Below are 11,298 nucleotides of genomic sequence, written 5' to 3' on the forward strand. Positions count from 1 at the left end.
TGCTAGAAAATAAGTGACTTATCCTCTATCTCATGATTAGTAAAGAGTGGAGCTTGGATTTTTAATCAATATACCATACTAGAAGCCCGGTGCACAGAATTCGTGCACTGTTGGGGGGTGTGGCCTGCGGGGATAGGCCCGCTGTGGGAGTGCCTCTCATCCCCTGGCTGTGGACCCGCACTCTGAGCAGCTGCTCCCTGGTCCAGCATCTTCCATGGAGCCAGAGCACTTGCCCCTCCAGGGGACCAGGTCGGGCCGGGCCCAGGGACAATAGCACCGAGAGGCAGCGGAGTAGGCCTCAGTCCTGCAGCAGCCACGAACCCGCCTCCAGGGTCAACTCTGTGAGCCTGGCAGTGGCTCTGTGTGGCCTGTGGGTGTTTGGAGGAGGTGGCAGGGAGCAAGGAGGAGGAGCCTGGAGTGAGGAGGCAGTCACAGCCTGGGTTCCTGCCTGTTGGCCCCGGGTTCGCAGCTGGAGCAGACGCTCATCCCAGTCAACCCACCAGCAGACGCTCATCCCAGTCAACCCACCGGCGCTCCCACTGTGGTAGCACACTGACTACCAGGGGGCAGCTCCTGTGTTGAGTGTCTGCCCCCTGGTGGTCACTGCGTGTCATAGCGACTAATCGACCAGTCGTTCTGGTCATTCCGCCGATTGGTCACTGGGCTTTTATTACATAGGATTGATTATCAAGGAAGAGGCAGGGTGTGAGGTTGGGCTGTGAATCATGAGCTTGATCATTAATTAGATCTAGAGGAGAGGCTTCCTCTGTACAGTTCCAGTCTGTTCTTAGAGGAGGACCTGATAGTTGGTGTGTTCGGCCCTTGCTTTATTTTCTGTGACTGGACCAAGGTGGCTGATGCTATTCCTAATTGGATAGAAGCATGGGCGCCTCAGCCAGGACAGGCTGACAGGGCTGTGGAGGGTCTCATGTCAGGTGTTGGTCATGGGTTACATACAGTGTGGTTCTGAATGCAGTTATCAGGGATGTGCAGCTGTATTTCAGGACCTTTGTGGGGCAGAGAAGCCCTGTTCCCATCTCTACTGGATGGAGTAGTGACTCAGAAACAATTCTTAGATCACTCAGCACTGGTGCAATTAGCACGCAGGCATAACGTAACTTGCGATTCTCTTGGCTTAGAGCAGTCATTTTCAATCTGTGTGCCACAAGAGTTTTTAAAACATGCAATTCCTAACTATTTAGTCAGGGGCACGAATCTTTTCCCTTAGATTGTCAAATGACAACAGCCAACATAACAATAGCTGTCTGGTGTGAATGAATCAAAATTATACCTATTTTTTTGTGTCAAATAGACAATATAATATATTTTTTGGTGTGTTGCAGAATTTAGTTTATGTGTGCCATGAGATGAAAAAGGTTGAAAATCCCTGGTTTAGAGGGATGGATAGAACAGACTCTCCATAGCTGAACTCCCACTTGAGGGTGAGTTAGAGTGGCCTTTAGTGGTGGCCTGTGGGGATCACAGCATCAATGTGGTTGGTGCCTGATCTGAGAATATATATAATTAGAGCAACCAATACATTTCAAAGTGGAAGGAGGCACATGGCACAGTGGTAAGTAGTCCAAACGTGTTTCTAGTGATTGAAAGAGAGTGGTTGAAAGAGAATGACACCCTTTGGAAAAAGTAGTAAAGCAGAGGAAACTTTATAAATTTAGTAAAAGAAATTATAATTTTGTAGAGATTGTGATAAAATAATGCAAGGGGGAAAGAAATAAAATATAATTAGATGGGGGGAAAATCACAAATGGGGTCTTTTTACAGGGAAGATGAAAATATTAGCTATAAAACATGGGGAATAGTAATTAGACATTATTGATTGAAGAGAATCTATGATGTAGGAAAAAAAGGCAGCACAGAGTTACTAAACTCAGATATAAGTATGCTGGTCAGACCCTGAGATACCTGAAGAGAGGCACAAAAGAGGCAGAATTATGGGATGATTTTCATTCTTCTACTTCCAAGATGGATGGGAAACCAAGGACACAGTAGGATGTTAACAAGGATCTCAGTCAGGACTGTACTGCGTTTACTTCTCTCTGGGTTACCCTGAAGTGACTTCCCTTCCCCAGTAATAGTGGCCTTGTGAGGAAAACTGGAATGGATCAAATAAAGAGAACATAGAGGCAGAGTTTCTCAAAGTCTGGTTCTCTTCACTTTGGGTGCTGATGGTCTGTGGAGGTGGAGTTTGGGACACATTTGTGCTGCAAGGAATGATGCCCCTTCATGAAGAGGAGGTGTGTGGCTGAAGACCACTTCTGGGTACCCCTCACCTGGCCTGTACTCCTGTACACCCTTGCTCCTCCCAGGGAAGGAAATACATTTGTGTGATTGCATTTGCACTTTGCATTACTTCCCCACTCCGTGGTGTCAGTGCCTGAGGTCAGGGGAAAGGCCTGTACCCAAGTTGGCCAGCGTAAGTGACCTGCCTTTCCTGTCACTTCAGAGTTGAGCCTGTCCAGAGTGGAAATAGAGTAGGGGGTGTAGGTAGCACCTGCTTCCCTTTCCACAAAGACATACAATGCCCCAGGCAGGTGGACCTGGCAGAGAGGATGCCGATCATTTAGAATGTAGTGCAATAAACTCACTCTCTGGAACACAGTCTGACTTGAATCCCACTGCTCTCTCTTTGCCCAGCTTCTTTCAAGCTGAACCACATCTGTTGTCCTTCACACCTGTCCTAGTCTGGGGTCAACAAGACTTTGGCATGCAAAATTCGTATCTTCTTCCCCAAAGTCTTCTGCATGTCTTGGTACTACATACGGCGTCTGATACCTGGACCTGGGGAAAGGTCAGAGGTGAGCCCGGAGACATGTAGGGAGCCACCTTGGTAGAAAGCTCCTTGGGGAAGTTCTCCTTAAGGAAAGCTGCTGGGTAGGAGCTCACCTGCAGGATGGAGTTGGGAGGATGCCACCTGTGGATAGTGGGTCCTGAAGCAGCTGGGCGAGTCCTCTCCAGCAGAAGGGCCACGTGACTGGCTGGAGATGCCAAATCCATAGTCATTACCACAGCTTAGCCCGCCATCAGTCTCAAATCTGGGACTCAGGGAGGCCCAGGGGCTTCCTGAGTTACAGTCTCCCTCTTACTCTTGGTCTAGAGACGGCTGTCTTTCTGTGGTGGATTTGACACTTAGGAAAGGTGGTGCCCCTGGTGAAAGGTGGAGCTCGGGTCACTGGGACTGTGCAGCAGCCTCGGACAGACTCAGGCTCGAGTCTTGGGCCTGTCCTTTACTAGCTGTGAGATTTTAGCAAGTGAATGTCACTCCTGACCCTGTTTCCTCATCTGCAAACTTGGAGAACAGTTCCTCCATCAGCACTGGACCGTGGTGACACGAGGTGCTTCCCTCCCGTGTCCACGGGGACTCGGGGAGAGCCAGTTATGCACGCAGGGTGTGGACTAGCATGGACTGATGTCTGCTCGTATGTGATGTCCAGTGCTGTCCTGGAGGCAGCATATCAGAAATGAAGTTCTAGCAGGAGCTCCTGCTGGGCTGAGTGGAGCTCTTCTTTGGCCAGGTTAGTCCAGTGCTTAAAAGCAGGGATGCCCGCAAATGGAAGGGGCACTACCGGTGGGCAAGAACATTCACAAGGGTAAAGAAAGGCTTGATACTTCCCCTCCGTGGCTGAAACTTTCCAGCTTCTCCCTGAGCTAAGCCTTAAGGCTGGGGGTGTCTCTCTTCCAGTGACCAGTGGCCTTGATTTTCTGGTATCAAGTAGGTCTTCTCTGTGACCAGCAGGTGGCGCTGAGCCCTCAGTTCTACTGTCACCAGCGGCTTAAGGTCTGAGGGCGGGAGGAAGGTTACTCTGGATGGAGTCGTAAGGATGGTGCTGCTAAGGTATTTCACAGTGGGTCTGGCCCCTCCTCTGGCCTTAAGAACAGCTAATGTAAGTCCCAAGAGCCAGGCACTGCCCCCAGAAATTCTGGGCTGACTCTGAGTAGCTTCTCATCTCTTTTTTCTTTAAACCAGAAATGGGTCAGCTCAGCAACGCTAGGGGACTGTATGGTGCAGGGAGGAGGCAGCTTAGAGCTTGGAACTGCAGCAGCAGCTTCCTGGTTCTCAGCCTTGCCTCTCAAGTAGCCTGGGACAAACTCTCACTGATCCAACAAAAGCCCTCAGCAGGCCTCAAACTGCAGCAATAACCCTGGCTTGTCATGTACACCATCCATCCATCCATCCATCCATCCATCATTCATTCATTCATCCAGCACTTACTCAGTGACAGGCACAGGGCTAAATCAGACATAGTCCCTGATCTCAAGGAGCTGTGGACTTGGGGGAGGGGAGACAGACCTAAAAATTCAAGCAAAGGTAGAATGCCCACAGACACAGATGAAGGGGGAAGGACCATGACTTTCCAGAGGAATCAGGGAAGGCTTCAAGGAGGCATCATTTGGCCTGAACTTTTATGGATTTCAATAGGCAGACATGAAGCCTGGGCAGTCCGGGCAAAGGGAGTAACATTGGCAAAGGCTCAGAGGTAGGAAGGTCAATGTTATATGCAAAAAGGGGATAGTAAGGCAGCCAGGGGAGTGGGAGGGTGCACAGGGTCCTGGCCACTGTGAACTGCAAAGCTGGAAAGAAGGTAAAGCTGAAATGGCTGGCTATGGGTCTAGCCTTGACCTAGAAGGCGATAGGAGCAACTGCAGGTAGTTGACATAGGAGGGTATGATCACAAACCTTTTTAATAAGACCACCGGTGGCTGCATCAAAGATGGACTGAGGGGGTGAGATGGAGTTAAGAAGACCAGATAATATGTGCAGCCACAGCCCCTGAGATTAGTTCAAGGGGCAACTGTGAAGAAAATAAGATCAGGCAGAGAGACGCTCATCACCGAGGGGAAATGTAATAGCACCCTCTCTCTTAACATCTGCTTGGTCAGCTGTCTCATCATGTGGCTGATGCAATAGCAATCACAATAGCTAACACTTATTATGGACCAGACACAAAAGCATATTACATATGTATATTTTTCACTTCCTCCCACAACAATTCTATGAGGTAGGTACTATTAGTATCCCTACTTTAGAGATGAGGCAACTGAGGCACAGAAAGGTTAAGATACTTGACCAAAATCTTAGAGCTAGAGCCAGGATTTGAACGCAGGCAGCTGGCATAAAGGCTTATGCTCCAATCACTACACTAATGCACAGGACGTCCCCACCTCTCTCCCTGAGCACCCCAGCTTTGCTACAAGTTCCTGAGAGCGGAGGCAGCGCGATAAGCCTGGTGAGTGCCCAAAGGTTGAAATGGCCAGACAGGTTGGCAGGGCTGGGCTGCCTGAGGCAAAAGGGGAAGTGTCTCCTTGAACTGGGGAAGAGGGCCAGTCTCAGGTCTCTTTCCAGGGCTCCTGGACTATACTCCATGGCACCTCTGGAATGTGGGCTGGCAGCCCCAGCCCTCCCCTCCCTGTCCACCAGCATGCCTCCTGCTTCCCCAGCAAGAACAGCCCAGAGTTAGAGTCATGAAGGCAGAAGGCTTTATTGACAAGGAGAAGGCAGAATTATGGGTAAGTACACACAACACTGCTCCAAGAGTCCAGGCCTGGGGCCAAGCCCATCAGGGCCAAGGGCCCCTTCACCTCAGGGACCTTGCTCACCCCCACCATCCTGAGCTTTCCAGCATCTCCTTTTCTAGCAACCCCTGGACCCTCCATGGTCACTCTCTGGACAAAGTCAGTGGCAGCCCCTGGTGGGGAGCCAGGACCAGAGTTTGGTCTGAGGCTGAGGGAGTGTGGTGGGTTCAAGACCCCCTTCTCCTCAGCCTCTTTCTGCGTGGCATGCCAGTGTCTGCCCCACCCCACCCCAGTGTCTGAGGGTGGGGGACAGGATGGGAACAGGCAGCCCCAGCCCATGGAGCCCTCACCATAGAAGCCTTGGTGGTGGGGCAAAGGGTAGGGGGGCAGTGCCCATCCCCCCTCCCTGTGCCTGAGAGGTCTCAGTGCAGCTGAGCCTTCTCAGCCATTTCCTCCCTGCAGGAGCCTGCCCCTGGAGGGGAGTCCTGTGAGCCTCAGCCTGCCCCAGTCTGTGCAGGCCCCACACCTCCAATCTTCCAGCAGGAATGACCTCCCTCACTGCCTGCCCTCCCCAGCTGGCCCACTCTTTAGCTCATCACGTTTTCAGGGAGCAAGGGTGGCTGGGGCCTGACCACAGGCACCTCTTGGGGCCCAGAAACACAGCAGCAGGCCCCCAACCTGGGAACCGTTCTTCCCCAGCCATCTGCCCAGCTGAGGCTGGTTGATCATGGGGCTCCAGGAGTAGCTGGAGATCTGGCGTTAGGGCCTGACACTTCCCGCAGTTTCCCCAGCCCTGAGTCCGGGGAGGGGCACCAACCAGTCCTGAGTTGGGGCTGGGAGGAGCAGGGACAAAAATAACCCAGTACAAGCTCCTACTGAGACCAGAAATAGGTAGTGACAATGCCTTGTAACACCCTGGGCGAGCGCAGCAGGGGGGAGGCTGAGCTGGGGAGGGCCCGGCCTCACACCAGATCCTGACCTGGCCAACAGGCCCACACCATGTCCACTCTACATATCGTATCACACTGCCCATGTGCACACACATGTGGGGCGAGAGCCCAAGGGACCACGGCTCAGGACAGGGAATCCGGCGAGATGCTAAACCTGGGCTTGGCCTTGGCAATGGCCACGCTGCGCTTCCGCAGTGGCCCACGGGCCGTAGCGAGGGTCAAAGCGTCCAGTAGGCTGCGGTCCTCATCGAGCTGGCGGGCCGTGCAGAGTGGCGTGGGCACTTTGATGGTGTTGCCAAACTTGGAGTAGTCCACGGCGTAGCGGCCATCCTCCTCAGACACAATGGGCACGAAACGCTGGCCCCACAGGATCTCATCGGCCAGGTAGGAGGTGCGGGCTTGGGTGGTGATGCCCGTGGTTTCCACCACACCTTCCAGGATGACAATGATCTCGAGGTCCTGATGGTGGTGCAGGTCGCTGGGCGCCAGGTCGTAGAGTGGGCTGTTGGCGTCAATGATGTGGTAGATGATGAGGGGAGCCACCAGGAAGATGCTGTTGCCGCCCACTCCATTCTCCATGGGGATGTCCACCTGGTGGAGGGGCACCACCTCGCCCTCAGGGCTGGTGGTCTTGCGCACCACCTGCATGTGGATGGTGGCGCTGATGATCATGCTCTTGCGGAGGTCGCCCACGCGCAGCATGAAGCAGAGGCGGCCTTGGCGCAGGGCGATGACCGCGTGCTTGCTGAAGATGAGGGTCTCGGCTCGCCGGTGGGCCTGGGCCGTCTTCATGAAGATGCAGCCCAGCATGATGGCGTTGATCATGAGCCCCACGATGTTCTGCACAATGAGGATCAGGATGGCCAGTGGGCACTCCTCCGTCACCATGCGCCCGCCGAAACCAATGGTCACCTGGACCTCAATGGAGAAAAGGAAGGCGGAGGAAAAAGAGTGGATGCTGGTGACGCAGGGCACCATGGCGCCCTCTCCAGGGGCCAGGTCAACAGGAGCCAGGTCCCCGTGGGCGAAGGCGATGAGCCACCAGACCATGGCGAAGAGCAGCCAGCTGCACAGGAAGGACATGGTGAAGATGAGCAGCGTGTGTGGCCACTTGAGGTCCACGAGGGTGGTGAACACGTCCTGCAGGAAGCGGCCCTGCTCCCGGATGTTCTTGTGCGCCACGTTGCAGTTGCCCTTCTTGGACACGAAGCGGGCCCTCCGCTCTCGGGCCCGGTACCGGGGCTCGGCAGGGTCCTCTGCCAGCCGGGTCAGCACGTACTCCTCAGGGATGATGCCCTTGCGGGACAGCATGGCTCCGGCGGCCACCAGGGAGAGGCGTCCCTCATGGGGGTGCCCCCTGACCAGCCTCCAGCCTCACTGTAGAGTCCCTTCCCTGGGTTCCCTTCCACTCTGGGACCACCCTCAGCCTGTCTGGCCTCACTCCTGAGACACCTCCCCAACCAGACTCATCCTCGCCTCCATCTGGCCCCTGCTTCACTTTTTACACCCGTCTCACACCTCAGCCCATCTGCCCATCGCCTAGTGAGCCCCCCACCCTATCGGTTCCCCACCTGGATCACAGCTCAACAATCCCCCACCTACTGGCCACCCCGGGGTGGGGGGTGGGGACCCCGGTCTAAGACCCCGTCTCCCCACCCAGCCTTCCTTCTCACCCACCTCTTCCACTGTGGCACTTAACACCTCTGGTTATTATCAACTGACCAGACCTCACCCATTTCTGTCCCGGGTCCCCTCCAGGCTAGTTTCATACCCTGCCCACGCCCCAGGCTCACCTGCAGGTATGGCCCCTCTCTCCCACCCCACCCCCTGCAGCGGTCTGGCCGCTCCCCGCTCTCCGATCCCCCTCCAGCTCTCGTCCTCTCTGTCTCCTTGGGATCCTGCGCCCTCCGGAGCCACCACCCCGCCCGGCACCGCTCCGATCCCCTCACCCCCGGCACGACCTGACCCGCTCACTCCGGAGTCGGGGCCTCCCGGCCCCCAGCGGGCCGCACGCACGCCGGCGCCGCGCCCCCGCCCCGCGCTCGCTCCCGGCCCCGCCCGCGTGTCGCCGCGGCACCTGCTCCTGCTCCTCAAGCCGCGGCCATCGCCTCCCCGCCCCCTTCTGCCTTGGGGCTCGCAGCGGCCCGTCCTCCGCCCGTCCGTCCGTCAGTCCGCGGAGACGACCCGTGCAAGGTCGGGGTAGAAGATCGAGGGCGAGGGGCGCCGGAAGAGTGGAGTGGGGGACGGGGCCCAGGGCCGCCAGGGGGAGCCCGACCTGTTCTTGAACCGGAGCGGGGCGGGCACAGAGTCAAGCCCCGCCCCTCGCCGGTCACCTCCCTTTGCCTGCTTTCTCCAGACTCACCGGCTGGCCTTGGGGGTTTGTCCCATCGGATGGGCAAAAAGAAGTCCCTCTGGCCAGCAGTCTCTGACGTTAGGGTGGGATGTGGGGGGAAGGAAGTCGTGGCTTGCCCTCCCACTCGGGATGGCAGCTCCTGTCGCCCTGGCTTCCATCCCCCAATTTCCCCATCCTCTGTTGGGTCAATGTCCGCCTCTGAGTGCAGCACTGGCTTTGCGGTTCCCAGAGGAAGGAGGCACCGAGGGGCTGCATAACCGGCCCGGTGACTGGGGGAGGCCCTGATGACTTCTCAGCTATCTGCCTCTTCTCTTTGGGGGATGTTCTTAACCCCTTCTGAGTCAGGGATCCTTTGAGAATCTGATGAAATCCTCGGTGCCCCTCCCTGGGGGTGGGGGTGGGGGTGGGGGAGGTACCTGAGAAGGTGTAGGAACACAATTTAACAGCCACTACAGGGGATGCTGGATACAGGAGCCTGGGTGGTTGCATCTTTTCAATCATGACTGCCCCACCCCAGCCCTGCATTTCAAGAGGGGTTGAGTTACTGGCACTTGCTTCACACCTCCTCACACCCAAAGCCTGATTTCTTCTACCTTAGTTAATGGGAGGCACTCGGGTCTGTGGGGCTGTATTAGGGACGTGGGCACTGAGGACTCAAGCTCTTGGCCTGGACATGAGTGGTTTCTGCTGCAGGTGTTAGCCTAGGGTTGCCCTGTGGCTTGGGCCCCAGATGGGAGCCCCCCAGTTCTTGGCTGAAAGGGAAAGGCTGCTTGGTCTCTATTGTGGCAGTACTAGCCCCACTCCCTTTCTGGGGCTCAGAACCTTATGGAGGAACCCTTGACCCATGTGTGTTCATTGGTTGGAGTGGGGGCTTGAGGCAGAGGCTGGGAAGTTAAGGACAGTGGGTTTGTGGGCCTCAGTAGGGCCAGGTGTGGCTTTCATATTGAGTTTTTCTCTTTCTCTCCTATACCCATCAGCAGACAGAACACTATACTTAGAATAAGCATGATCTGAGGTACAGTGTCTATGGCGGGGAGGGGAAAACAGGATGAGCAGAGTGGGAAGCTCAAGGAGACAGGATTACACAGGAAACCTCTGGAGCAACCAGAGCTGTTCAGTCATCAGAAAAGGTGACTTGAAAATCACTGCCCTCCCTCGAGAGTTTGGGCACGACTGCAGAAAACCTTGAGGTCCAAGAAGGATGGACTAGTAGTGTTGTGTGGCCCCAAGTGTAGACCCAGTATAGACACTGAGTGGAACAGAGGCAGTCTTCGATTTCATGCAGGAAGAGTCAGTGCTAATAGCCAGAGATGACCCACGTCTGTAGGGTATCCAAGTCAAGGTTGGCAGGTCATTAAGGATGCTATAGAGGGGTTTGGGCCAGGATTGCCTTGGGCATCCCTGCAAGACTTCAGTGTGGACCTTGCCCCTGCTACTTCAATTCCTTGGGGGTAGAGTGGGCAGAGGAGGATGGAGATCTTCTCCTCCTAGGCTCTGCTCCTGGGAGGTCCTGTAGTGGAGTGAGCTCCTGGGGCCCTAGAGGCATCTCAGAGCTGGAAAGGCTAGGCCCTACCTCACAGTGTGGCCCTGAGGCCTCAGCTATTTCCTGCTCTACCCTTTCCAGAAGGATAAGCCCACTATCCAAAGAGCTCAGCCTCCTGCCCTGCTTCATCCTGTACCTCCTCATACTCATCTCCCTCAAGTCTCTTTCTTACTTAAAAAACTTCTCCATTTCCCTTTTGGTCATAGGCTTATCCCAGACTTCTTGTCCTGGCATTTAAGGCTGTCTGAATTTATGTCACCCATCCACCACTAAATGGGCCATTTTTATCCAACTCTGCCTATATAACTCCTACCCCTCCCATGCCCAACTCAAATCCTGCCTCTTCCGGGCAGCCTTAAAGGACTCCCACTCTCTGAGCTCCCGTGGCTCCTAGAACATCCAGAAGGGTTTGTGTTTGTCCCCTCTCCAGTGACTGGTGGGTTTGACTTACGTTGTATGGCTCTGACCCCTTGCAAACAAGATGAATGCAGGCCCAAGGCTCCTGGGTCTGCACCCCCAGGGCCTGGTACAGCCAGTACTGAAGGCAACATGTAAATGATAATAAAATGATATGCAAAAGAGCACCTGCCATTTCTTGGCTGAGTTTCATACCCTGCTCTCCTGTTTCAAGATGCAGATGGAGTCTGAGGACAGTTGTTTTGGCCTTCCCCGTGGGCCCCAGCATCTCCCAGCCATTACCTGGCTGACTTGTGGCATGCACTGTGCTCTCCCTCTGGAGGGCCAGCATCTCCTACTTCTGAATGCCCCTGCATGGAGGATGGAGGTGGGGACATGTGGTCCAGACCTAGCCAGTTTGTTCCAATCCTCTGACCACCTGACTAGGGGCAGGGATGTGACCCAAGTTGGCCAATTGAGATTTGCTCTCAAGATTTTTGTTGGAACTATTAGGAGAAAGCATC

General features: G+C 55.0%; 1 protein-coding gene across 1 annotated transcript; it reads right to left on the reverse strand.

Moving 5' to 3' along the window:
* Nucleotides 1–5,473: 5,473 nt before the first annotated feature.
* KCNJ11 (potassium inwardly rectifying channel subfamily J member 11) lies at nt 5,474–8,553 on the reverse strand. The gene has a single exon (XM_059709044.1). It carries the CDS (start codon nt 7,791–7,793, stop codon nt 6,606–6,608), a length of 1,188 nt encoding a protein of 395 aa, XP_059565027.1. The 5' UTR covers nt 7,794–8,553; the 3' UTR covers nt 5,474–6,605.
* Between the last annotated feature and the right edge of the window lie 2,745 nt (nt 8,554–11,298).

This window comes from Myotis daubentonii, chromosome 9 (assembly GCF_963259705.1).
Source record: "Myotis daubentonii chromosome 9, mMyoDau2.1, whole genome shotgun sequence".
Taxonomy (NCBI): domain Eukaryota; kingdom Metazoa; phylum Chordata; class Mammalia; order Chiroptera; family Vespertilionidae; genus Myotis; species Myotis daubentonii.

Coding starts and splice junctions, on each gene's coding strand:
- KCNJ11 (XM_059709044.1), bottom strand. CDS start 7,793: ATGCTGTCCCGCAAGGGCATCATCCCTGAGGAGTACGTGCTGACCCGG.